The sequence below is a fragment of the Phallusia mammillata genome, chromosome 6, assembly GCF_965637545.1.
Source record: "Phallusia mammillata chromosome 6, kaPhaMamm4.hap1.1, whole genome shotgun sequence".
Lineage (NCBI taxonomy): Eukaryota > Metazoa > Chordata > Ascidiacea > Phlebobranchia > Ascidiidae > Phallusia > Phallusia mammillata.
Window position 1 is genome coordinate 6,753,228 of NC_137257.1, and position 26,529 is coordinate 6,779,756.

General features: G+C 38.3%; 1 protein-coding gene and 1 pseudogene across 1 annotated transcript; both read right to left on the bottom strand.

Moving 5' to 3' along the window:
- Positions 1 to 17,679: 17,679 nt before the first annotated feature.
- LOC145233639 (uncharacterized) lies at positions 17,680 to 25,624 on the bottom strand (annotated as a pseudogene).
- Positions 21,879 to 23,039, bottom strand: LOC145233638 (protein FAM200C-like). The gene has a single exon (XM_080098406.1). It carries the CDS (start codon positions 23,019 to 23,021, stop codon positions 22,482 to 22,484), a length of 540 nt encoding a protein of 179 aa, XP_079954532.1. The 5' UTR covers positions 23,022 to 23,039; the 3' UTR covers positions 21,879 to 22,481.
- Positions 25,625 to 26,529: the final 905 nt, after the last annotated feature.

Here is a 26,529-nt window from a genome sequence, read left to right on the forward strand (position 1 = left end):
AGACAGCAAATTTTGCAAGTTGCAACGAACAACCGCTGACCAAGATTCGTCCAAGCGGAACCGAAATTCGCGTCACAATGGTGAAACAATGAAGTTGGCCTTCTATATGTTTAGTATTCTATGGTCCAATGTGAGTGATCATACCCTGTTGTGTCATCCCGCGATTTTTGTCGCACAGCCAAAAAAATAAGTTATTTCCGCCCTCCAGCGACAAAAACGCAAAGTTCAACAGTTCTCTACAAAATCGCGGTCATCGCAGAGGTCACTGCGATTTCGAGTCCAGGGTCTTTGTGTTGTTGGTAAACAACGAACCGGAGAGTTTCAAAGCTGTAGTAATTTTGGCATTGTTTCGTGCACAGAAAAATAAAGAAATAGTATCAGAACACCCCGTGCTGTACGAGTGGTCAGAACAACTACAATGCTGACAATTTGAAGCAAAACGTTTGGGCAAAAATAGCAGTTGGGCTGGAAGAAAAAGGTTATTATCAAACTAGTATAGAATTATTATTGTTTTGTGTCTTTGTTTCCTTGTGTTTATGTTTGTGAGAATGATTGACAAAATGTTATTGTCTCGTTTTATTACAGATGGAAGTTGCATGTTGCTGTTTACAAAAAATGGATCCAGAAAGTGTAGGCTAGGTCCTAGTTGTTTTGTTTAGTTTCATTTTTTGTTTTCAGAAATTGAATATTAATAATTTGACCCACAAAATTGTGTAAGAACAGTTTGGTGTTTGTTTTAGAGGTGGTTTAGGTCAATAACTATCTTTACATTGTTTTCATTATATGACAGGTTGGGAAGCTTTGGTGTAGTAAGTTGTAAATTCCCTTGTTTGTAAAGCAGTATATTTTTAAGTGGTAGTCACATTTATGTTTTATAGAAATTTACTTTCTTTAGTTGGCACATGCAAAAAAAGGTGGCGAAGTTTGAGGACCAGGTATGGGAGGGAATTAAAAAACTGCACAGATGGCAGTGTCTCTGCTGGCAGTTTTAAAAAACGATGGGAGTGAATGGAGATAATCTTTCATTCCTTTCAGATCATATGAGACACCGCCAGTAAGCTTCTGGTTTCTATGGCTATGTTGGTTTGCTTACCTTGTTAAATTACAGAACATCCTTAAACTATAATAAAAAGCTTGATTTTGAGCCAAAAAATCAGAGCCAATATATTTGTACAGAGCATCACTACGTTTCGACAATTACTATTGTCATCGTCAGGTCATAAGAAATATATGCTTGATTTTACTTTGGAAAATATGGAAGATGAGGAATGACTGTATACTTGGTATGCTTTTTTATTCGAATTATTTTGGTGTAGTCAGTGTTGTGAAGTAACCTAATTTATGTTAAAATATTGTTTTTTGTACCCAGTGTAATTATAACTCATATTTAAGTGGATATCAATTTTTAGTCCCTGAAAAAAACACCCTCATCATCCAAGTGAAGAAAGATATCAAATGACAGGGAGTACGAGCAACTTCTTTCGATATTAAAAACAAGTCAAGTCTCCATTATAAAATGTAATGAGGCAAAAACCAAACAACCAAATGATGAGTTTTGATTTTGAGGATTTGGTGGTGGACTAGTTGAGAAAGTTTAAAAGTTGTTCGAAGCTTGAAAAACATAATGGTTATTTTACCGCAAGCGGTTAATATATGTATCCTGACAAGATACTTGGCCGGATGGACTAAGAAAGTAATTGGCATACTCATCACGAATGATGGTGGCCGATTGGGAGTGCATATTCGACCCAACTTGCCCTATTAGGTGCATGGTAGCATTTTCGTTTCTCCATTGCCTCGACTGGACATCACCAAAACGATCTTAGCAATCCACCAATAAAGGGAAACAATATTGTTTGTGAGTGATTTTTAAAAAGTTATGCAAGCAGCAGGCCCTTTTCGTGATAATTTTAGCCTTTTGAGGTGTGGCGACAATAGGTGAACGAAATACTTAAATTTACTGCTTAAGATACCAAAGACATTTTCTTTCGTTTTTCGGGCGCGCGAAAGGCATTAATTAAATTTTGTTTCAGAGGAAATGTTGCTTCAGCGACATTGGTGTGTGGTAAAACCACGTTTGAGCCAGGCAGCATTTTGGGAGAAGGTAAGTTTAGGGTACCATCCTCTAAGGCCCGACCAAATGTGGAATTGGACAAAAACGCCACCATTACTGTGTAGACCGTTGTCACCCACGTCAAGAAACGTAAAACAACAGTTAGAGTCACACATGGCCATTAAAACAATGCTGAATGTGTGTTTATAGTTAAAGAAGCACTTTTAGAGTTAGCTGGTGCCTGGATAGAGATATGTTTTCCGTCAAGTGCGCCAACAGTTTGGAAAATTCCATGTTTCTTCAAAATTTTTGGCAATAATTTTCCACTGTTCAATTGGATGGTGGTGCAAGATATTTCGGAGACAATATGGTCCAGATCAGGGCTTCCCAAACTTTTTTGATCGCGACCCCTTTTAATCTCTTTAAATTTTTCGCGACCCTTCACGGATAACATGATAAACAGTGAGAAAAAAACGTTTGTTGTATTTATTGAAACGCCGAATTCGAGCGAAAACTAAAAACAACCTACCGGTACTCGGAGTCTACTACTTTACACGTTCAAACATCGATAACTTTTACGTGCTTTAGCCTTAGTTTCTGACAGATTGTTTTGCAAATAGGCACTTGTCACAATTTCTTCGTGTGGTTTGAACGTTTGCTGTGCGTCGAGAACATACGCACGTACGTAAAGGACGATTTACCGGTAGAGCTACTAACACCATAACGCAAATGACAACCAAAAGTCGATTTGGTTATATCTCCAAACAGCTCACGGTTAGGGCTATTAGGGTCGGGGTAAGGTATTTGCACTTAAAATTCAATAAAACTAACCCAGAAAATTAGTTACTAATGCAAAAATTTTAAAAACTTATTTCCCAAACCAACCCATTTATAGCCGCTAAATAAAAAAAATCAGCTTTTTACGCCCCCTAATCGACTTTGGTTGTCATTTGCGTTATGGTGTTAGTAGCTCTACCCGATTTACCGAGTCGGCAAGTTTCACAACGATTTAGGTTCTAAGTAATTTGTTAGGGCGGAAAATAAACTAATAGCAATTCAAGTTTCAGATCATGTATTGTTGACACCTAAACTGAGCTCACCTTGAACCAAGTTTATGCCGTTGCAGTGCTTTGCAAACGGATATTAAACACTGCTTAGAAGTCGTAAATTTATTGCCTATTATTTATTAGAGAAAGTTATTGCGCCAAACAATGCTTAAACGTTTGTAACTCTATATGTCACGTTTATGCTGCATTAAAATGCCTGTGTATTTCAAAACAATTGCAATTGTTGCGTTTCAACCGACGTCTGCTCGATCAATGGCGTCACTACAGCGCGTTTGCGCTTGGCTGAAAACGTTTCAAAACCGACGTAACTTGAACAAAGATGCGATTTTGACGTTATACAAAGATAAAGGCCAGGGGTGTGCGGCACCCTCACACCCCGTACTCTGCGCCAGTGTATTGATTACTTTTTGCAGAAATTGGTACAGCTCTCTGCGACCCCTCAAGTTTGTTAAGCGACCCCTTCCGGGGTCGCGACCCCCAGTTTGGGAAGCCCTGGTCCAGATGACCCAGCAGGTTTCGGTGATAATTTAACAAACCGTCGAATGTCCTACTAAACGAGAAGGTTTGTTGTGAAGCTCCATTGACCAAGTACCTATAAAAATGTTTCTGAACTTTAAACCATTCAGTGACCTTTATTAAAGTGTATACAATATATTTGTCACCACAAATACCTTAGCGTAATAGCTAGTCGAATTTGGGGGGGAATTGCCTTTCTCCAATTTTTGCACACTTGAGTATAAAAATGAAAACAATTAAACACCAAAATACCTAAACTCACTAACGTATTTGGCGTCGCAGAACGTTTACAACAGTGGTTCTTAACCAGGGGTACGTGTACTACCCCTTGGGGGTACGAAGCATCAAAGCAGGGGGTACGACATACAGGGTGAAATTATATGCTATTTAGGCAGATTTGTGAAGAATGCGTAACAAGTTATAACGGGTTAGTTTTGTACTACTTACATTTCATGCATGCATTCAACACCCAAGTTATAAATACACTAAGTTTAATTCCTATTATTACAATGTTATTTACTTCCGTCGACCATTGTAGACAAGGGGTACGAGAAAATTTAATGAAAGCTCAAAGGGTACGAGCGCAAAAAAGGTTAAGAAACACTGGTTTACAACCACCGACTACGAACACGCTCCAAACCAAGTTGGTACGAGGTGACGTCACATGACGTTTGCTAAGTGACAAAATATCCGCAAGGTGTCAGTGTTTTTAGATTTAAAACGTAAATATTTGACTAGTAACTTCGGTGCCGGGGCTCTTTAAGTCGCTGTCACACCGCTAGTCTGAATTCTTGTTTGAATAAATATACCCATAATTACGAAGCTACAGAGTGCGAAAACAACGTTTAAGTGTTCCACGGTAAGGTACTGAGGTAAACGCACAAATATCTCAGCCATTTACTTTCAAAGAAGCTATTTTGTATTCGGTTCTTCAAGAAACTGCTTATTCCTAAAAAAAAGTACTATTCAGGAATAATTTGGGAAGTGCAAACTATTTATGCGGAAGGAACTAAAAACATACGAGACGCTATAACTGTAAATTTACATCAACATAATGTTGGGGAACCCATTGTTAAGGAAATTTTTAAATTGTTTGAAGATTAGCACTTTTAAAAAAAAAACTATATAGAGGATGATGCTTTACGCTCTTCTCACCTGAGAAAGGAGAGAAATGGTTTGTCACAAATCATACTCTGCAAATAGAAGCACAAACTTGGATGTGCCCGAAGCAACTGGCAGATACCAAACACTTCCCAACTGAAAGTTTTTGTTGCCTTACTTTCATCTGTGTAATGGCAGAAATCACTTTGCATGAGATAAAATGTTTTTGGAGCATCACCTTGTGTATTTTACTTTTTCCAACTGACCAGTAGTTTCCGATGTTTAACACACATTAATTTCACCATTTGTTTTTTAAAGCAAGACATTGGATGGGTGGCTAGTGTAGTTGAAATGTTCCTTTTAAAGCTTCTTCTAATTAAACTTTGCATGTTGCTGTAAAATTTGTGTAATTTTTTGTACCATACGAGCAAAATAAAATCCCAAGAGTTTAAAGCGATCAAAAAACAGCAATTTGGATCAGCACAAGATGATATACACCAGGGGTGTCCAACTCGTGGGGTTCGGGGGCCACATTGCAGTTTGGAATTACGCCGAGGGCCGCATGTTATTTTTAATCTAGTTTTATACACTTAAACAACCTTTTCGCTGCGACGACCGCATTGCAGATCCTTATTTCACCAACAGCCGCCAATTATCTGCTGGTTTTTGTTTTAAAATTACAGATGTAAAGAAAAAGGTTTATATCATATATATATACCGTCTATTGACGCCCCCAAAAGCCCTGATTAATTTCCAACTTGATGTACAGATTGAGCTGCACAATGTGAAAATCAGTTTTAACTGTTAATTACGTCAGAATCTATATTGTGACGCATTTCGTACCTGTTTTTTCGCATTGTTTGCACACAATAGGCCTACAAAAAATCTGTGGCATATGCCTGCTAGGCTGGTAATACTCTTTTCAGTAACACAAAATCAGTTTGAAAATCAAATGTTTTGGCAAAGGAGTTTTAATTACATCACGGCCGCTAGCACATATATTTTAATGCGGTCGTACGGCCGCGGGTTGTACACCCTTGACTGAAACTTTGAGGAACGGTTTAATTACTATCGTTTCTATTTATAACATATGAATTTGTATTTATAAATTAAATTTCGGTAAATGTCTGTTTAAATAATGGTTGTTTTCACTTTGAAAAGTAAGAAAAAATTAGTATAGTTAGATAAAAATCTGACAAAATACTACAATTGTTGTTGACTGTTCGTGGGCCGCATTGGAGGGCTTCGTGGGCCGCGAGTTTGACAGGCCTGATATACACGATGTAGTACATCCTCTTGTCTGAAGGAAATAGCCATTCTTGTTGGATTCATGATATAAATGCATGTAAACTACTTTTATTTACACAAAACTTTAATGGCGTCGCTTACTTAAAAAATTCCACGTCACTTGAAGAAAAATTGGGCATTTGACATCTTGTGCCTTTGCAAATCTTGCAGACCAATTACGTCTGGCCACTGCGCAATGCGTGATTCACATTATATTTGTAAAATACAGTCGTTTGTGTGCAACGATTTCATATTGATAACACTGATCTCCACAAACACTGGATTGCGCTACTGGCCGTCACGGTTCAAGCAAATTGAAGCGCAATGGCGCCTGCTCAAGGAAGCCCCAATGGGGAGAGAGTGGCAAAATGTCGCGATAAATTTTGTTTCAGGCATTTGTAAAGCGATTTTTCTGCCCAAATCCATCGGTCTTTATCTTAAATTAAAACTGACAAAAACTTTGCATCGTCGAATAGTGCAGGTAAGCAACTTGGACGTGACGTAACGCCAACCCGCGGCATTCCGCTCTTGTGATTGGCTTAAAAAGTGTGGTTCGAATTCGGAAACATTTTAGAAAAATGATGTCCGTCGCTTGGGGGTAATCCCTCACCCCGCGTTCTGGCGATGCGGAAGCTGGCCGATGAATCCGAACAACACGAACCCACGGCTATTAAAGCGCGCCGGATCCGTTCTCCTAGCTGTATCAGTGGTGATCGCACTCCTATTAATTTAAGGTCTCTGTCTTTTGATTAACTTCGAGGTCGATTTAATAATATTAATGTTTCGGACTTTTCTTGTGTCAAATAGCTTTGCCGAGATCGAGCCAGTCGCTGGTTTGACCCCGAACCCCAAATTACCGGAGATAACGGATTATGATAAAGGAGAAAGCAGGTACCGAATTGACCCCTCCACCGTGGAGACTAAATTCCGTAGCTGCAGCACTCCCTATGTTTTTACTTGACATTCCTATTCCAAATTGTTATACAAAACAATCTATAGTTTTTATGTTTGATCATTGTATACTAAATTTATAATTGTGCACAGAAAGTAACAGTCTGCCAATAGATACTTGCCTGGTCGCATGAATTATTGTTATACAAGGCCAGGAGTAGACAACCTGTGGCCGTGAACATGTAAACTGAAATATTTGGATTTGCAAAACTAGTTTGAGGGGCTGGAAAAAATATTAACAGCCCAGAAGCCGCATGTTTGAGACTTTTTGTAAGCCTATTATGGGTAAGCAATGTGAAAACAGGCATCATTAGCGTCGCAATTTCGATGGTGACGTTATAAACAGTAAAGTCTGATCCCTAGACCAGGGCTTCCCAAACTGGGGGTCGCGACCCCGGAAGGGGTCGCTTAACAAACTTGAGGGGTCGCAGAGAGCTGTACCAATTTCTGCAAAAAGTAATCAATACACTGGCGCAGAGTACGGGGTGTGAGGGTGCCGCACACCCCTGGCCTTTATCTTTGTATAACGTCAAAATCGCATCTTTGTTCAAGTTACGTCGGTTTTGAAACGTTTTCAGCCAAGCGCAAACGCGCTGTAGTGACGCCATTGATCGAGCAGACGTCGGTTGAAACGCAACAATTGCAATTGTTTTGAAATACACAGGCATTTTAATGCAGCATAAACGTGACATATAGAGTTACAAACGTTTAAGCATTGTTTGGCGCAATAACTTTCTCTAATAAATAATAGGCAATAAATTTACGACTTCTAAGCAGTGTTTAATATCCGTTTGCAAAGCACTGCAACGGCATAAACTTGGTTCAAGGTGAGCTCAGTTTAGGTGTCAACAATACATGATCTGAAACTTGAATTGCTATTAGTTTATTTTCCGCCCTAACAAATTACTTAGAACCTAAATCGTTGTGAAACTTGCCGACTCGGTAAATCGGGTAGAGCTACTAACACCATAACGCAAATGACAACCAAAGTCGATTAGGGGGCGTAAAAAGCTGATTTTTTTTATTTAGCGGCTATAAATGGGTTGGTTTGGGAAATAAGTTTTTAAAATTTTTGCATTAGTAACTAATTTTCTGGGTTAGTTTTATTGAATTTTAAGTGCAAATACCTTACCCCGACCCTAATAGCCCTAACCGTGAGCTGTTTGGAGATATAACCAAATCGACTTTTGGTTGTCATTTGCGTTATGGTGTTAGTAGCTCTACCGGTAAATCGTCCTTTACGTACGTGCGTATGTTCTCGACGCACAGCAAACGTTCAAACCACACGAAGAAATTGTGACAAGTGCCTATTTGCAAAACAATCTGTCAGAAACTAAGGCTAAAGCACGTAAAAGTTATCGATGTTTGAACGTGTAAAGTAGTAGACTCCGAGTACCGGTAGGTTGTTTTTAGTTTTCGCTCGAATTCGGCGTTTCAATAAATACAACAAACGTTTTTTTCTCACTGTTTATCATGTTATCCGTGAAGGGTCGCGAAAAATTTAAAGAGATTAAAAGGGGTCGCGATCAAAAAAGTTTGGGAAGCCCTGCCCTAGACTGTTCTACGTAACAAGCTAGAATTTAAATTGGCTATCAGGCACTATTAATAAGGATTTACGATGCGGCCGTCACAGCGGAAAGGTTGTGCACCCCCTGTGCTACGTCCAGGAAATTTAGCATACAAAAGTGTGTAAACCTAAGAAGTTGATTTAATGGCTGGATTGTTGCTACATTCTTTCAGCGATTTGGACATGTGGTGTGGTGTTGACTTGTTCTCAAAACAATTTTTTTGTATTCGCAATCCTTTACTCCAGGGATATTAAAAGTAAAATTTCAGAAAGTACATTGTTCAACCTTAACAGATACTCCAGGTATGTGCTTATTCGCTTCATAATTCACATTATTGACGCAACAATCCCAACCTGACGCAATAATATTTACAACAAGCAGGTCAGTCTCACATAGGTCACCAGCATTCTATGTCTTCCTGTATTTTTAACACTGACCACAGCTGTACTCCCTTCGTGTACCCTAGTTTTAATGTGGTTACACTTGGGTATACAGTATACCCGGTTGAAGAGCACTGGTCTATTTATTGTACGTCGAAGCAAACCCCTTGTACCATAATCTTAAGTTCGACAAAGAGTTCAGTTAAGTAGTTCTTTTTCAAGGTTTCAAGTTGTTTATTTTACAGGTAATTTGTTTATTTCACAATCCGTAAATAGGTGATCCCTGGTTTACAACAAACTTCTGGTAGTTCCATTGCTGCATGTGTTCGAAAAAACTGTCGTTTTTTGCCTGTTTCAGGGGGGCGTGAAGTGCCCGACAAACACCTTAGGGGGGCGTGAAGTGCCCGACAAACACCTTAGGGGGGCGTGGACAAAAAAGGTTAAGAACCGCTGTTTTAAAGCTTTTAGTATGTGACCAACCCCATGGATCTTTTATTCTGTTGATTGAAAAAAAGAAGGTGCATTAAAAAAGCCTTCTAAAAGGTATATGGATGTGATTGGCCATGTGTATAAAACCATCTATTTAGAGTGTATGAAGCAGGGAGTCGAACCGCTTGTCATATGGATTCAGGTTCGGTTCGGGTTCACTTGGTTTTGTTTTTAAGGGTTCAGGTTCGGTTCAGGTTTTTAAAAATGTATATTTTCGGGTTCGGGTTTTGTTCCGGTTTGGGCAAATTATCCGGTCCGAACCGGTTTGCGGTTTTTAAACCAGTTCAAATTTGTATTCGCTTTTGTTTAATTCTACCCATCATCTACCTGGCCTCACCAAACTCAAAAAAAGTGTCCGTGCACTATTATTTTGTACGCGCCCTATAAGTGTTATCTCGTGTATTCTTTAGTGCGCCGTTTTGAAAAAAATCACAAAATATAAAACAGACTGACTGCATTTTTTTACGGGTTCGGGTCCAACGCCAAACCAAATATGGGGTTCAACTCCGGTTCGGGTTTTTAGAAAATCGTGATTAGCGGTTCGGGTTCAGTTCGGGTTTAATGAAATTCACCGCTCAAACCGGTTCGCGGGTTCGACTCCCTGGTATGAAGTGCCCACATAAAGTGGATTTTACTCATGTTAAGAATAGCTTTTTGTGTGGTGAGTTTGTAAACAACTTTGTAAAACAGCTTGCAATTCAAACTAGTCTAAATTTGCATTCTTTTTTTAATTTGTTTCATATGTTATAATTTTTTTTTTGGTTAAAGTTTTGTCTCATGCTTTCGGAAAAAAAGCGTTTTCAAAAACTTTATGAAGAAAAAGTAAACAAGCGAACAAGTGGTTTACGTGGTGAACTGAAAAAGCTTAAGCATGTTTAAATTAATTTTAAAACAATCTTTTTTGTTTTAATAAGTTTTGTAGTAAATTGAATTGGCAAAAGCAACTGCTTGGCTTTCACATTTTATATGTGCTGTTCTATCATACCAAAACCATGGTGCAAGTGAGTAGAAACAGAACTTTGTCAGTGTTTGTCATTTTGAACTGTCAAAACTTGGGTTTGTTTTAACATTTAAAAAAGGGTGTGGATGTGGAAAAATGTGAATTACACAAAAATTAACGAGGTTTTACATGTATAAAATAACAAGGTTAAACAACGACTTTCTTCTTTTCACTGATTGTTTTTTCACAGACAGATGTCCATGGGTTGTTTGAACCATGAGAACATGTTGTGTTGGCACCTTTAAGCTTTTTAAATTTTTTCCGCTTTGTCAAGTGATGGATGCCATAGCTCACTTGATCAATGTCAAGATTTTTTGATCGATGACCTAATTGACGCTAAAAAGTAATCAACATATTAACAACCTAAATCAGATTGGCTATTTTTCAACATACAAGATTTCCGAAAAATGCTTCTAAAACATCCTGTGTAAAAGAATGCAGACAAACATACTCCATTGACGTTAGCAGCCATTTTGAGAGACAAATAAAATTTCTGGTCGTAAAAATCAATCCTTCCAATGTTGGCTTTGTCATTATTTTTTTTAATTCATTATCCTTAGTTTGCATCTAAAAATAAAAATGTTAGAATACAAAACAGTCACTATATGAAGTTCTAAAAACTTACTTTTCATGATAAAAGTGTTTTAATGAAAGTTTCTTCTAACCATATCAGTCTCTCATCATTTTCTGATTTAACTGGTCTATAAAGTGTACTTGGTTAGTTAGAATCAGAAAAAAGTTTTTTATAATGCAAACTTTGCAAACAGTAGCGCATATTTTGAAGTTCCACTTGCATCTTTAATTTCCTGTAGACACACTCTCCTACCCTCCAACTCAAAACATCACGTGCTAAATTAACTTTCATCTAAAAAGTAAGGTTTCTCATTTTTGTTCTTACCAAGGTTTCAAATCAAAATTAAAGTGACCTTGCTGTAGGGCAGGGGTGGGCAATTAATTTTTGAAAGGGGCCACACAAGAAAACTGACTTGTGTTGGAGGGCCGGACCAATAAAACTAATTCTGCTCATCAATTTCTCGGGTATTAGGGCAACAGAGTTCAACAAACTAAACACACAGCTTTACCTTTGACTTCTGTAAACAAATATTTAACAGTCCATGCCTTGTTGAAAGTGCGGCATTTTGAATCGACTTTTTTCTTTTTGCAGTAGGCTGACATGATGAGGGCTAGCTTAAGCTAATTACCAGCATCAATTATACATAAAACACATGTTGTCCAACCTATTGTTACACAGAATGGCTCAATATGGCTTTCTTGCGTAACAATGGGCTGGATAATTTGTGTTTTATGTAGACTTTGAATAGCATCACATGTAGCTGTACGCCTACGCATGTGCGTTAATATAAAAATATTAATTTATACATATATATTTATACAAAAACAATTGTCGTATTTTATGCACAGTATAAATAGGCCTTTTTGATATATGTTTCAATTTACTTGACCTCACGCGGGCCGGACGGGGACAGTCAACGGGCCGGATGTGGCCCGCGGGCCGTACAATGCCAGGTATGCTGTAGGACGTCAACTCAATGTGGTCTGCTGTTAGAGGAGTGGACAAGAGCATTACAAATGTTGTTTCTATTTGGTGTAACTGTTTTATGTGTATCCAGAGCGCATCTTCACCAAACATATTTGTTTATGAACTGGAAGAAATGTGAATAAATAAGTTAAGAAGAATAAGAAACAACACTTTTAAAAAGCTACTACCTGCAATTTTACACGTTTCATTTCTAGTTAAACTAATTGTTTCAATGAATGTTCCATTTCATTTTGTGATGAAATGTAATTTGTTATTACTTGTTGCAGTTTTTGTGCCCTGGCACAATTGTAGTTTTTGTGTCACATCTGAAACAGTTTTACATTTACATGAACAAATCAGCAAATTTAAGCTTGTTAATGTTTTCCAGATAACCAAGTAAACTGTACAGAGTGTCAGTTTTAGGATCTCCAATATTTGGTGTTCGCACCTTCCAGCCAGACAATGAAAGAGATAGTAAACTGGCATCTGTTCCAAATTCTATCCTAAAATTTCAAATCTTAATTTTTCCTAAGATGTATTTTTTTAAATGTAAGCTACAAACAGTGCAGCAGACTGTTTCGGCATTTTTAATGCGTTAACAAATCTGTTCACAGCAGGTTTGTTTTGTGCATATCTACATTGGTATATTACAAACCGGGCACATCGAAATATACAATTTAACAATGGTGTAACAGAACTGTACGTATGGGTTCCAAATAAACATTATGCTACATTCGGTTTAATATTCAGTAATAGTTTGCAAAAGATCCAAGAAGTAACATTTTCCCAATATAGGGCGACAACTTTACAAGTGTAAAACAAATGAAAAATGGTTTCAGGGAAACTTTGGCAGAAAACGCACTTTTCTAAAGTTACTATGCCAAAATTGTATAGTTTATTATTTGTTATTACCGCTCTTAAGTTTAATTTGATTTGAAACGCCCTTAATTTTGTTTCTACGGTACAGTTATACGTGTTCCTGTACACATCCCTCCAGTTGGGCTTTTCTGTACTATTCTATGTCGGTTTCCCATTTTTTCTGTTCTTGTGTTGGCGGTTCTGATGTGTGCTCTTTTACGAAAGTGTAAGTTTCTTTAAATGTGTCGCGCAGGGCTATGGTATGCAACCAAGTTGGTTCAGTTTCAGTGGGTACTCTGTTGGTTTGTCGGTCGTTTGTATCCCAATTGTCTGGGATTGCGGGCTTGCGGCGACTAATTTGATAAAATTGGTGAAATCTTAATTTGTTGGCTCAAAGTTAAATTTGAGGGCAAGTTCGTCGTATGTATAGTAATCACCATCATTGTTAAGTAGATCAAGGTGACTGAAAATACCAGCGCGAATTAGAGGTGGCATGTAAAAGGGTTTTAGGCGTGATCGGACTTCTCTATTTAACCAAAGGGGTCTATAAACATTAGCGGGGAGATTTGTAAGTTTTGCGAATTTTTTGCAGGCAGAGACTGCCTTTCTTAATGTTCGTAAGGGGATTGATTGAAGGAAGAGTTTTGAGTTGGGAGACACACTGCTATTTAACCACGAGTTGAATTCGCTGGGGCTCCCGACCGAGGTTTCGAGATCTTTCCATGGAGGTGCATACGAATTGTTAAATAATCGATTGACCCATTTGGTATCTAATAACACCAGATATGCGTCCAGGTTAAACATATTGATTCCCCCATCCTTAATATTACAACAGAGCTTTGCTCGTTTTACTTTTTCCCATTTTGAGTTCCAAATGAACTTAAAAAAACTCTAAGGTTTTTGACGAATGCTTCTGGTAGGCAAACCCGCCCAATTAGCGTTAATCCTCTCCCTGACCAAATGTTTAGTATAGCTGTAATGGGAAAGTTAATTCCTAAGTAACGAAAATACGTTTGGGGCCACGACAGTTCTTTGTCTAAATATGATTTCTCAAGCGATGAGCGTTTTGAACCAACGAAGAAGGCCGATGACTTTTGGATGGTAATTTTACATCCAGACATTAGGCCAAATTCGTTGATAATTGAAAAGGCTTTGTCAAAGTTTGATACGTCCCCGTTTAAAAAAACGAGTGTATCATCCGCCAGGAGTGAGACCTTAAAATCGATGCCATTTAAATTAAGCCCTACTTCATCATCTAGTAGGCGAAGCGCCGCGGCTAAGCATTCTATACAAAGCAAAAACAGAGTAGGAGATAGGGGATCCCCCTGCCTTTACACCTCTTTCGATTTTAAATTCGCGTGACAACTGGTTGTTGTTGATTAATTTGCTTGTGGGGTTGGAGCAATATTTGGTCTAATGAAATAGTTTTTCACCAAATCCGAATGTGTGCAATACCGCGTGAATAAAGTTCCACTCGATCGTATCGAACGCTTCATAAATATCCAACGAGAGAATAGCGCCTGGGCATTTATAGAAGTCCGCATAATCAACTATGTCAAATAATAGGCGAAGGTTATCACCAATAAACCTCTATTTAATAAATCCGTTCTGGTCTGTTTTGACAAGATGGTGTAAATTGAGTTTGATGCGATTGTTTACAGCAGGGGTCGACTGGTCGATCTCGGACTGATCTCAAGTCGATCGCGAGGGTTGCAGAAAATTATTTAAAATAGTTGCTTTGTAACGCGTTGCTGTACATAGATGACTTTATTGTGTGAATTAATTATAAGGATATGTTAATAAGTTCATAAGTGGGCGCTTTGTTACGTTACAAACAGTTGCAGTAGTAGTTGTTACTTTGTTCTGGTACTCGCTATGTCTTTGCTAATTTGTATTGGAATGGTAGATCTCGAGAGTTGAACTACCTCAAAAGTCGATCGCGAGTGAAAAAAGGTCGGGGGCACCCCTGGTTTACAGCTTTGGACACTATTTTATAATCGGCATTTAGAAGAGTTATCGGTCTATAGTTCGTGACATATTGTTTATCTTTACCAGGTTTGGGAATCAGGGTCACCACACCTTGGCGTTGAACTGGGCTGAAGTGCCCCATTTTCTCCGAAAATTGCCATGTGTCACAAAACAAGTCTTTAAGGTCGTTCCAAAATGTGTTAAAAAATTCAATTGGAAAGCCATTAAGACCTGGCGATTTGTTTAGGGGCATAGATATCAGCGTCGCGTAAAACTCGTTTTCCGTAATTGGTAGCTCGCTATCCTCTAGTTCAGTGGTCTTCAACCTTTTTTATAGGCGACCCCAATTTAAGGGAAAATGAAATCAGAATTTACATGCGACCCCATTTTTTTTCAACACTGAGAAAAATGTTTTAAGTAATGCTGAACCGAAAGAACAATTACAAACAACTATGGCGATACAAAAGTATTACGAATAAATTACTATACAAAAGTATTACGAAAAAAGTTTTTAAGCCGTTTCATTTAATTTTAAGACATGAACCCAATTTTCGAAACACAAACTTGTCAAATTGTTCAACATTTAATTTGCACTGTTAGTGAGATGGTTGCGCCTGTATACTGTTCACAAGTTTTTGAAGCCACGGCTTGACTTTGCACAAGCTTAACCGCATGCCATGCTCCACTTCCAATCGATTACGATGTTTCGTTTTTAATACACTCATTGCACTAAATCCTGCTTCACACAGACACGTGGTTGAAAACGGGATTAGAAAAATTTGGCATAGTTGGGTACGTTGCATAAATAACTATTCACTCGTTCTGGTGTCACCTTAAATATTACAAACTTACAGTGTTGAGTCATAATACACGTTGTCGAAGCCCATTGTTACGCGATAAAGGCATTTTCTGTTTTTCCACTACCACTATTTAATTGCAACATGAGGTAGCAAGCTGTACCACAAAACAGGAGCAAAAGTTGCCATCTAAAAGAACATAATATTAGTTTCATTTTCTGTAATCAATTTTAAAATGCAATAAATTAAATTCGGCGACTTATTGCGACCCCAGAAAAAGTTTAGGCGATCCCACTTGGGGTTGCGACCCATAGGTTGACGACCACTGCTCTAGTTGTGCCTGATTCAGGGAGGGCAGGCGTAATTTCGAGAGGCGTGAAAGCAGCTCCGGGTGGGTAAGAGGATTATTAGGCTGTTGATAGAAGTGCTCATAGAACAAAACCAGTTCGTTTATAATAGCATTTTGATCTGTGTTTGTAATACCGTTTATGTTTAATTTCTCGATGGATTTCTTGGCAGAATGGCGTTTTTCCAAATTGAGGAAATATTTGGAGTTTCGTTCCCCATTTTCTACCCATCTTGCCCTAATCCTGATCATAGCACCTTTTGTTTGTATCTACGAAAATTCATCTAGTTTTGTTTAGAAATCGTCAAGTTTTTCCACAAGGTCAGTGGGTTTACACCACAACTAGCGTTATTTATTTTAAAATCCCTTATTGTGTTTTGGATCTTTTAAATGTAGTTGTTGTCAGAGAAGATTTGTATTTAATTTCCAGTACCCGCTGCCACGTGGGCTTTGGGAAAATCTTAATCCTAGGTGGATGATCTTGTGGTCAGATTTAATGCCCACCGAAATGTCGGATGACGTCACTTTGTTAAATTCGAAATTAAGAAAAAATCTATACGAGTAGCACAAAAGGGGTTAATGTAACGTCAGGAATTTGCGCGGGCGTCACACTAGAGTAGTCCAATTTCTGGAAACGCGTGAATTTATTTTACACTTCGACACGGTAATCACGTCACGTTCACCGTAGACACGACACGACACGATAGACACGTTCAAGATAATCACGGTTTTCTGCAAAGAGAACATTCACTCAAAAATGCGAAACAGAAATTAAATTTATACCGGCAGAAATAAAGCTTACCAGAGTTTTGGACCAGGGTATCAAAGATAAACACAGTTTGATATCACCAGAAAGTGTTCTACACAGATAAAAACGTAGACTTTTAATATACGGTTAATTGCGATAAGACAACTTTAATGCAAATCAAGCTTACCTTGCAAAGGCAACATTAATCCTTTTCGTCAGAGTTTTTAAGTTTATAAAGCATTACCATCTATTAATGACAAACAAATTATAATTGGTCACTTTCATTACTTTATCTAACGTTTGCAAATTAAAGTCAGCAACTAACGAACTACACGTGGTCCAAACTAAACTCAATACTAAATGGCCAAAAGCACAGCATAGAGAAATAAACTACAATGATATTGTTACGTCATAGGGAATTCTGGCATTGTGGTGCAATCACACCATATAAGATGTGACGTAGGTTACGGTTGAGTGATTTACGATGTTACAGTTAAGTTGAAGTCGCGAGTATTTTTTGGCAGCTGGGTGAAGTCTACGAAAAACATCACATAAGTCATAAGTATTTATGTGTGATAGAATTCGCTGACGAGAATTCCGATTGGGGTGTGAAGGCCCGTGGCTTTTATCTAAACGTTCTTGCAAAATAGCGTTAAAATCGCCGCCGATAATTAAATTGGGATTATTTCCTGAAGCGAGCTTATAAAAAACCATGTCAAAGAATTCTGGTTTGTCATTGTTGGGAGCGTATAGGTTGCAGAGTCTTATTTCTGAATTGTTGAACAGGAGGTTGAAAATAACGTACCTCTACCCCTTCAGGGTCTGCTTCGACTTCGGTAATCGCGTAAGTGAATTTGTTTGCAAACAGAATTGCTACGCCCTTGCTGCGCGTAGAGTCGTGTTCCCAAATTATTTCATTTTCCCATTCTAATTCCCACAATTTTTCTTCATTAATGGAACAGTGCGTTTCCTGAAGGAATATTAGGTGATATGATTTCCCTTTAAGAAAGTTGAAAATTGTCCTGCGTTTACTACGTTTCCGTAAGCCTCCCACGTTAAATGAAGCGATATTTAAAGTAGACATGAAAAATAAACAAACAAAAAGGATATTGTAATACAGAAGGGTCTATTAGTATTTTTGTACTCCAGGTTCTATATCCCATTCGTATTCAAGCCCACTGTTACAGTTGTATGGTTTGCTTGGTTCTACTTCTGCCGATTTTTTTCCACAACTACAGTGGATTAATTTTTTTTTACATGCCGGATTTGAGCATTCTTTGCTCATTGCGATTTTGGGTAACGGGTTTACAGTGTCACAAGTACAAGTGATAGCATACCTTTTACATTGGATGCACTCATATAGGTTAGTTTCCAATCTGAATTCCGGCTGCAGTTCGTCGCAGCATGGCATCAGTTTCATTTGAGCTCGGCATTTCGGGCACTTTGCTTCCGTTTGACGAATCGTTATTAGAAATAATTCGGCCTCATCACAGCATGCTTTCACAACTTTATATTCTTCTTTGCATTTGCAACAAAAGAAAAGTTTGGAATCTGGGTCAATCAAACTTCCTGTGTTGCATTGAGGACAAGCCACGGGGATTGTGAATTCACATAAGCTTCTTGATTTGCTGTCCGGAAATTCGGTAGGGCTATTGCGTGGACGCTTTCTTGACCCTGCCTGAACAGTCGTAGCGGTCTCCAGGTCTGTATTTTCCTCGTTATCTAGTACACCTTCGGGAGCAGTGTCGCCACCTGATTCGAGTTGTGACGCAACTATAGGTTCTCAGGGTCAGTTCGCGTGACCCAGTTTCCTTATCAGGTTTACATCGAACTTTCGTGCTTGACCTAGTTCGCTTATCTCTGGATGCGGTGCTTGTTCTTTGCTGGTTCTGGGTGTTTTGCAGGTGTGGAAAATCTTGTCTTTTGAAGCAGTTAGACGGTTTATGGCAGGGGTTCCCAAACTTTTTTGGTCTGTGGCCCAAATTTTTATTTTATGGCGATTCGTGGCCCACCACGTGCTGTAAAGTTAGGCACAAACAACAATTTCTATGAAAGTATAACTCAAAAACAGGCAAAATGGTTTCTAGCAATTTATTTCTAATGAGACACATGCTCCTGAAATTTGGCTACAAGATTCGGAATTCTTGGCTCTGTTGATGACAGAGCACAGCGAATATCTTGCTCAACTTCAAGACGGTTACGCTGCTTGGACTTCACATTTAAAAGGGTTGAAAAGGCAGATTCACATAGCCACGTAGAGGTAAAGGGTAATAACTTTTTTAGAGCAAATTTGCTTATTTGTGGATATGACGATGCCACTCTTAACCAAAACTCAGTGACCGAAAAAGCTTCAAATAAATCTCGGCAGCTTGAGTCGTTTTTTAAGTCAATCAATTGGTCTTGCAGCTCATCTTTTACTTTCTCAGGGGAAAGCCGAAACGGATTTCTTGCAAGGGATAATAGGTCATTTTCAACTGCTTCAGGAAAATATGATTTGAATTCGCTTTCCAGATTTTCAAGATGTTGAGCAACATCGGTCTTTAGCGCTTCATCTACCTCAGAAATATCAGCCAGATTGCTAAATTGCCATTCTGAACTTTATGCCTCCAGTTTGACCATTTCTCTACAAAAGCATTGATAAAATCCACAAACTGAATAATGTGTTTTTCTTTCCCTTGCATTTTCAGATTAAGAGTGTTTAAAGAATTCAGGATATCTACCAAGTATGCCAAACAAGCAATAAATTTTGAATTAGTAAAATGAACTGCTAACTCCGGTTTCACACCATTTAAAAAGATTTCCAGCTCATCACGGAGCTCAAAGACTCTTGACAAAACGTTCCCTTTAGAGAGCCACCGAACCTTTGTGTAATACAGCAGATTTCTATAATCCGATTCCATATCTTCGCAAAGTTTTCTAAACAGACGAGTATAAGTAGCGCTGCTTTTCACAAAATTTACTACTTTGATAGTGACGTTAAGTACTTCTTGCAGACCAGAGGGTAAAGTTTTAGAAGCTAAAGCAGTGGTTCCCAACCTTTTTGTCTTGGTGACCCCTTTAAAATTTTTCTTAGATACCGCGACCCCCACTTATATCCTTTCCTAAATGCATAATTAGAAAGGCAGCACTAAAAATGTTTTCTTGCATTTATTGACAAATCAATGTGATGGTTGACCTTGTAGGTCTGCAGCTAACCGTGAAATTCGAGGTTGGGTGCTAGACAGAGCCAGTCTCATGTCGTCTTCCACATTTATTCTATTTCTTTCCTTCGTTTTCATATGTAGAAGAGCTGAAAAACCACTCTCGCATAGATACGTCGTAGCGAAGGGCAGTAACACTTGAAAAGCCAGCTTAGAAATTTGTGGGTATGAATCATACATTTCACACCAAAATTGAGAGAGTGACTTTTCATGGTAGCGAATTCGAGCAGATGAGTCATTCTTAAGATCAAAATATTGATCTTGGATTTCATCAGGAATGCCACTTGCAACCAAAGAAACGGAAAACGGATTTTGAACAAGTGTAGCTTCTTGCTCTTGGAGTTCTGGAAAGTAACGTTGGAACTCGGACTCCATGGTCTGCAGGTGTGCCACAATCAATTTTTTTAAATCTTCGAACTCTTCACCCGTTTCTTCGATGCAAGAAACACTGGACAATCTGTCAAACATAGCAATGATCCCAATATGCACTTTTCGCTGCCAGTTTTTCAATTTTGAGACGAATGCCTTGACATTATCATTGAGTTGTATAATATTTGTGTCTTTCCCTTGAAGTTTCAGATTTAGGCAGTTCAATTTTTCAAATATGTCCGCCAAATAAGCCAGGCAGTTCATCCACTTATCATCATTGAAGTATGACAAAAATTCCCTTTTATTTTTAAATTCTAAAAATGCCTGAATCTCAACCTTCATCTCATAAACGCGATTAAGAACGTTCCCTTTGGAGAGCCAACGAACAGCTGTGTGGAAAAGCAACGTTTCGTGTGTTGAGTTCATATCCTTGCAAAGTTCTTTGAACTGACGTGAGCTGAGACCTCCTGCTTTGATAAAATTTACGATTTTCACAACAGAATTCAATACATCTTTTAGTTGAGCTGGTAATGTTTTGCTGGCAAGTGCATATCTATGGATGAAACAGTGCGTTCCCTTTGCTTCAGGTGCAAGCCCCTTGACTTGTGTTTGAAAGCCAGACTGCGATCCCAACATAGAAGGGGCGCCATCGGTACAAACTCCACAAACATTTGTCCAATCAAGTTGGGCAGATTCAAAAAAAGTTGTAATCTTCTTCATAACATCTGCACTTTTTGTAGTAGTTTCCAGCTCACTGCAGAAAAGAAATTCCTCTTTGAAGTCACCGGAATTGATATACTTGACAAAAACGAGAAGCTGAGCGCATGAGCTAACATCTGTTGTCTCGTCTACCTGAATTGAAAACATCGGAGAAGCCTTGATCTCCTGTATCACTTGCACTGTTACATCTTTGGACATATCCGATATGCGTCTCTTGATAGTATTGTTAGAAAGAGAGACTTGTTTAACTTTCGCCGCACTTGCATCCCCGAGAACCAGCTTTACTGTTTTTAACAAGCATGGTTTCACAAGTGTTTCCCCAATAGTGTGAGGTTTCTTTCCTTTGGCAATTTCCAGTGCGACTTCATAGGACGCCTGATGTACAGCCACATTTACCTGATGAAAGTTTCCAGTAGCATCAAGCCGTTGCCGCTTGAGACCAGCTTCATGGCGCTTAAAGAATGCTGCATCCTTTTTAGCATGTTGAGGGTGCTTGGTTTCCAAATGGCGTTTCAATTTTGATGGTTTCAATGATTCTGCGCTAAGAACAACGTTGCATAGAACACACTGTGGCTTCTCAACACCATTGGTCAATAAAGAAGTAAAGCCGAGGTTAATGTACTCTTCAATGTATTTTCGTTTTTTCTCCATCGAACGATGCTCCCTTTAACTATTTTTTAGCAATCTCGAGTCTTGACTGATCTCTGTTGTCTAATATACAAGGCTACTTTGTTAATAGAGTTTCAATTTACAGTGACTGTTACAGCGAGAATTGCTTAAATGTGCCTTCTTTCTCTGTTTACCAGTGATATGACTTCATTGACTATGACGTAACAAAGCGTCTGCCAGGATTGGTTAGAAATCTCCAAACGTAACAATGCGTTTGATGTCATTAGTGTCGCAATCTTGTGCTGGCCACGTTTTACAGTTTCTTTCTGTGCTGTGAGCAGGCTTTTTAGTAGTTGCAGTTGTGGTGGATCTAATGTAGTTTTTGTAGATATTTATGTGCTAACAATATAGTGAATTATGTGCAGCTATAAAAACATGAAAGCTAAAGTTATTGTAATTCTGTCCTGGACTCCTAACAAGTTGGTACGTAATTTGAATGTGTAAATTGTGTAAGTTAAATGTCGTAATACTGTTTGTGTATGATTTAAGAAGTATTGACTTTCTTAACGTGGCATATTCCTAAGTGAAGTTTATCGGCCATATTGAATGTGCGTATTGTTGCCGATTTGTGACGCGTTTCTGTTCGTTTAACAGAGAACCAATGCTGTTGTGCAACCAAGGAGAAATTTGTACCATCAGGCAGACAGTGTTGCGTTCAAGACAAATTAGGAAACCCCCTAGTGCGGCGGTCGGTGCAGATCCAGGCTGTGCAGATTTTTAAATAAATTACGGCCGCTACAGTGACTGAACGCTTAGTGTAGGACCTACAGTCATATTTATTACATCACAGTGGACGCATACTGGATGAGTGACACACAATAAGGCACATACTACTAGCGCACCGGTACCTCGCCCTACTTACATTCACTTTTGTTGTTGCATGAGCAATAGCTTCGCGACCCCCAGGTTGGGAACCACTGAGCTAAAGCTTCCCGGTGAATGAAGCAATGTGTGAACATAACGTTGGGAACCTTCCTTTGAACAAGTGCTCGAAATCCACTTTTGGACCCAAGCATTGCTGGTGCACCATCAGTGCACACAGCACACAAGTTTTTCCAGGTCTCATTTTTAGTGAAAAAATGGTTGACTTTTTCCATTACATCTGATGCCTTTGTAGTGGTATCCAAGGCACTACAGAAGAGTAATTCTTCTTTTATAGATGTGCTAACTGCGTAGCGAACAAAAACCATGAGTTGAGAGACTGAGGACACATCAACAGACTCATCCAGCTGGATGGCGAATAAGCCAAAAACAGACATATCTTTTATTTCATTTATTACCTGATCCTTTATGTCTTCTGACATTAATGCAATCCGTCTCTTTACTGTGTTATTAGATAAAGGGATTTCTCTAAAACTTTTCTCATATTTCTCTCCCAGCACTATTCTAGCCATGGCTAGTGCACATGGTTTAATAACAGTCTCCCCAATATTATGAGGTTTTTTCTGCTTGGCTATTATTTGGCTTACAACAAAGGATGCTTCTGTAAGTTTCCTATCACTCTGTTGAAAGCTTCCAGTTGCGTCAAGTCGTTGACGTTTGCAGCTAGATTCCAGTCTCTTGAAGTACTCCTCGCTTTTATTCTTAAGGGGGCACTTCTGGTTAAAAATCAAATTTTTTGAGTTTTTTATGTTTTAGTCGATCTAAACTGTAAATTTCATACTCTTTCTACGTATGCAATCAGTTTTTTCAAATTATTACTTCTTATTTCTTAAATTTGCTGTTTTTTGAGTACACCTTTCAAATTTTGAGCATTTTTTTCAATTTTTGGATATTTGTGCCCCTTACAACAAAAAACTAGAGTTGGCACCATCTGTTGTGTAATATTAGCAAAACAGCTTGAAATAAGGATATTAGTTGCAAATTTTCAGATAGATGCCATTAGTAACTGTTCCATGTGTAAACTGGTAAAGTAAAAACAATTTCGTGAAGATTTTTTCAGGATTTTTGTTGTTGTGTTTGTTGAGTAGTTTGCACTTTTATAGTAGTTTTTAGAGTTTTAGATAGAGTATAGAGTAGTTTTTTTATTGCTATTTGTCAACAATCTTGAATGCTTTTGATTTTGACAAAGGAAATTGTAAGTTTTAAAAATGCCTAGAGTAAGCAAATGTAAGAAGTTCAGAGGTGTCGCAAAGCAGTTTGGACCCACTCAGAAGCAAACAGCCTTAGTAGCTGAACCTGCAGTGGAAAAGGATACTGGTCACAAAAGTTCAGATGTACCAACAGCTTCTGAAAGAAAGCTACGTGATAGTTTGATTTCTGAAGAAGACTGTGCCATTGATATGGATTGTGCAACTCGAAGTTGTGGATACCGTTTGATTGACCTTCAGGCTACTAATAGTGGTTTAAACCATCTCCTGGTGGTTACACAATAGTTCAAACTATTCACCATGTTTTTGTGGAGATTAATGCAATAATTTCCTTGTTTTTTAAAAAAAAAAAATTTCAAATCCGTTTTTCTCAAAATCAACTTTTTTAATGGTAAATTTGTAACTGCTCCACACCTGCTCATTGGATTTTGCCAAAATTTTGCACAGTTGATATTTAGGATGTCTTCTAGTGATTAATGGAGCTTTTTGTAAAAGCTTTGTTTGTAATTAATGTTATGCCCACAAGTTCATACAAAACACTAATTCTGTAGGTTCACTTGTAAAAATTGTATTTTTTTCTGTTGTGATGCCTTGTGTTCAAAATCCCTCCATTGTTTTGCTGACAAAGGTCCATACTTTCACTTCACCCTTTTTTAACTCAACACCTTTAAAGCCTTTTGACTTTTAGGGATTTCTGTTGAAATGTAACAAATATTATTTTTTGTGTTTGAGTATGTGTTTTTCTAATGTGTGTGCCAATAGCTCAAATTTGAGGCCATATTCATGAATAAAAATTCTTGCCCTTTCCAGCAATATGGTTTATGGGGCTTTGTACTTATGTCTTAGAAGTCCCCCCTTAAGTTCAGGATGCTTTTTTTCAAGGTGATTGCTCAATTTACTTGGCTTCAATGACTCATTGCTTAACACACAGTAGCATACAACACACTGCCCCTTTTCAGTTCCATGAACATTAAGAGAAGTAAATCCAAACCTTATGTAACTTTCATTATACTTCCTTTTACCCATATTTGCAGCTATTACTTAGTAAATATCACTAAATGTTTCTGAAAAGTAAGCTATAGTTCAATAAGTGGCTACTTCGCAATTCCCGCTACTCACATGCTGACTGTTAGAACCCATTGTTAGGAGACAATGACCTTTCTTGCTAAATAATTATTGTTTTGCAAATATTATGTTTTTTCAAAACAAAGCGCATAATATCTACAGTATAACAAAACAGTAGAATCTGTTTAAATGTCTCTGTGGCCCACTGAAAATGTCTTGGTGGCCCAGTAGTGGGCCATGGCCCACAGTTTGGGAACCACTGGTTTATGGCCTTTCTCTCCACAGTATTTACAAGTTATTATTTGTCCATTGTAGGTGACATAGAATTCATTTCCCATGACCCGAATGTAGCTGGGGATGGGATGTTTTTCCAAATCGACTTTATTCATAGTAACTATTCTCATTCCTGAGAAGAGACCCTCTTTATCTTTTCTGTGTGTAATTTTTTTGACGGGACCATATTGTTCTTCCAGGATTTTTACTATCAATTCGTTAGGAAAGGGTATAGGTACCCATCCAATTCCGATATTAATGATATCACTTTCGTAAAGCCTCGTGTTTTGAACATATGTAACTTCCATCAACCTTTTATTAAGATCTACAACATTTTTCCTTGTTGTACATGTAACATCTACGAGGGTCCCCTTCATTTCCGCTATTCCAAAAACTTTTGTTAGCGAAAAATTTCTTTCATTAAATTCCATAACTCATCTCTTTTAAGTTGTCTCGAGGCTTTAAAGCTCAAACAGTTAGGCCTTTTTAGTGCACTCTTTGCACTCTCAGTTGCCGCTCGCGCATAACTAGGCTGCTTGCTCATGGCTCCTTTCTCCACGAGCGCCAGACGAGAATGTATTGTCTCCAGCATAAACCAACGCATTGTATGACCGGAAGGTGCTGTCACCTAGCGGAATTTCTGATTTGGGTAAACAACCCATTGTGTGCGGTTTGCATTGCTTTGCGATCATAAAACTGACTACATAAGTTGCTTTAATAATGTTGCTGGAATTCTCCATTTGAATCCAAGCGGTCACGCTTGATACTGTGGGTACAAAGGTGTAGTAAATGGCCTTCGTAACCTGCTTAGCAACACCGTACTTATGTTGGTAAATTTGCGTATAGCGTATAGATCGTGATAAAGATCAGCCTCGTCTGGATCTCGGATGATTAGTTGATTGAAGCTATACGTTGTAGTGATATAACTTCTGTTGGTATTGAATGAACTTATTTACACGGCAATGTCTAGTCAAAACACCTTCGATGAACTCTTCTTTAGGAGGGAGTTCGAAATTGTCTACTAGATCAAAGAATCTAGCGCACCAGTCTCTGTAGAAAACCAGCTGACGGCGCGGTGGCACGCTAAGCGGTATTAAGTGTGGTAGGTAAAGACTACCTGTACTTTCGTCTTCACTTTCAGACTGTTCCTCGTCAATTAATGTCATGAGTCTCGATAAACAAGGGTTTGTACCTTAATTTGTTTATTGTCTTATTCAATCAAAATCTTGTTCAAATAGAATGTTTGGGAAACAAAAACAAGTCGTTAGAAATTAATAGTAATAACGTTTACATACAAACTCAAGTTTAACTAGCAACCAACACATTACTTCAATGTAAGTAATTGAACAGTAAGCCAAAGGGTTAACTGCGGTAGGACTAAAACTGCTATGAGCCATTACATCAGCGGTACGTTTTATAAATTCATAACACGTGACATTAAACTGTACAACTATGCTCTTGCACACTTTCTCAC

Coding starts and splice junctions, on each gene's coding strand:
- LOC145233638 (XM_080098406.1), bottom strand. CDS start 23,021: ATGGCTAGAATAGTGCTGGGAGAGAAATATGAGAAAAGTTTTAGAGAA.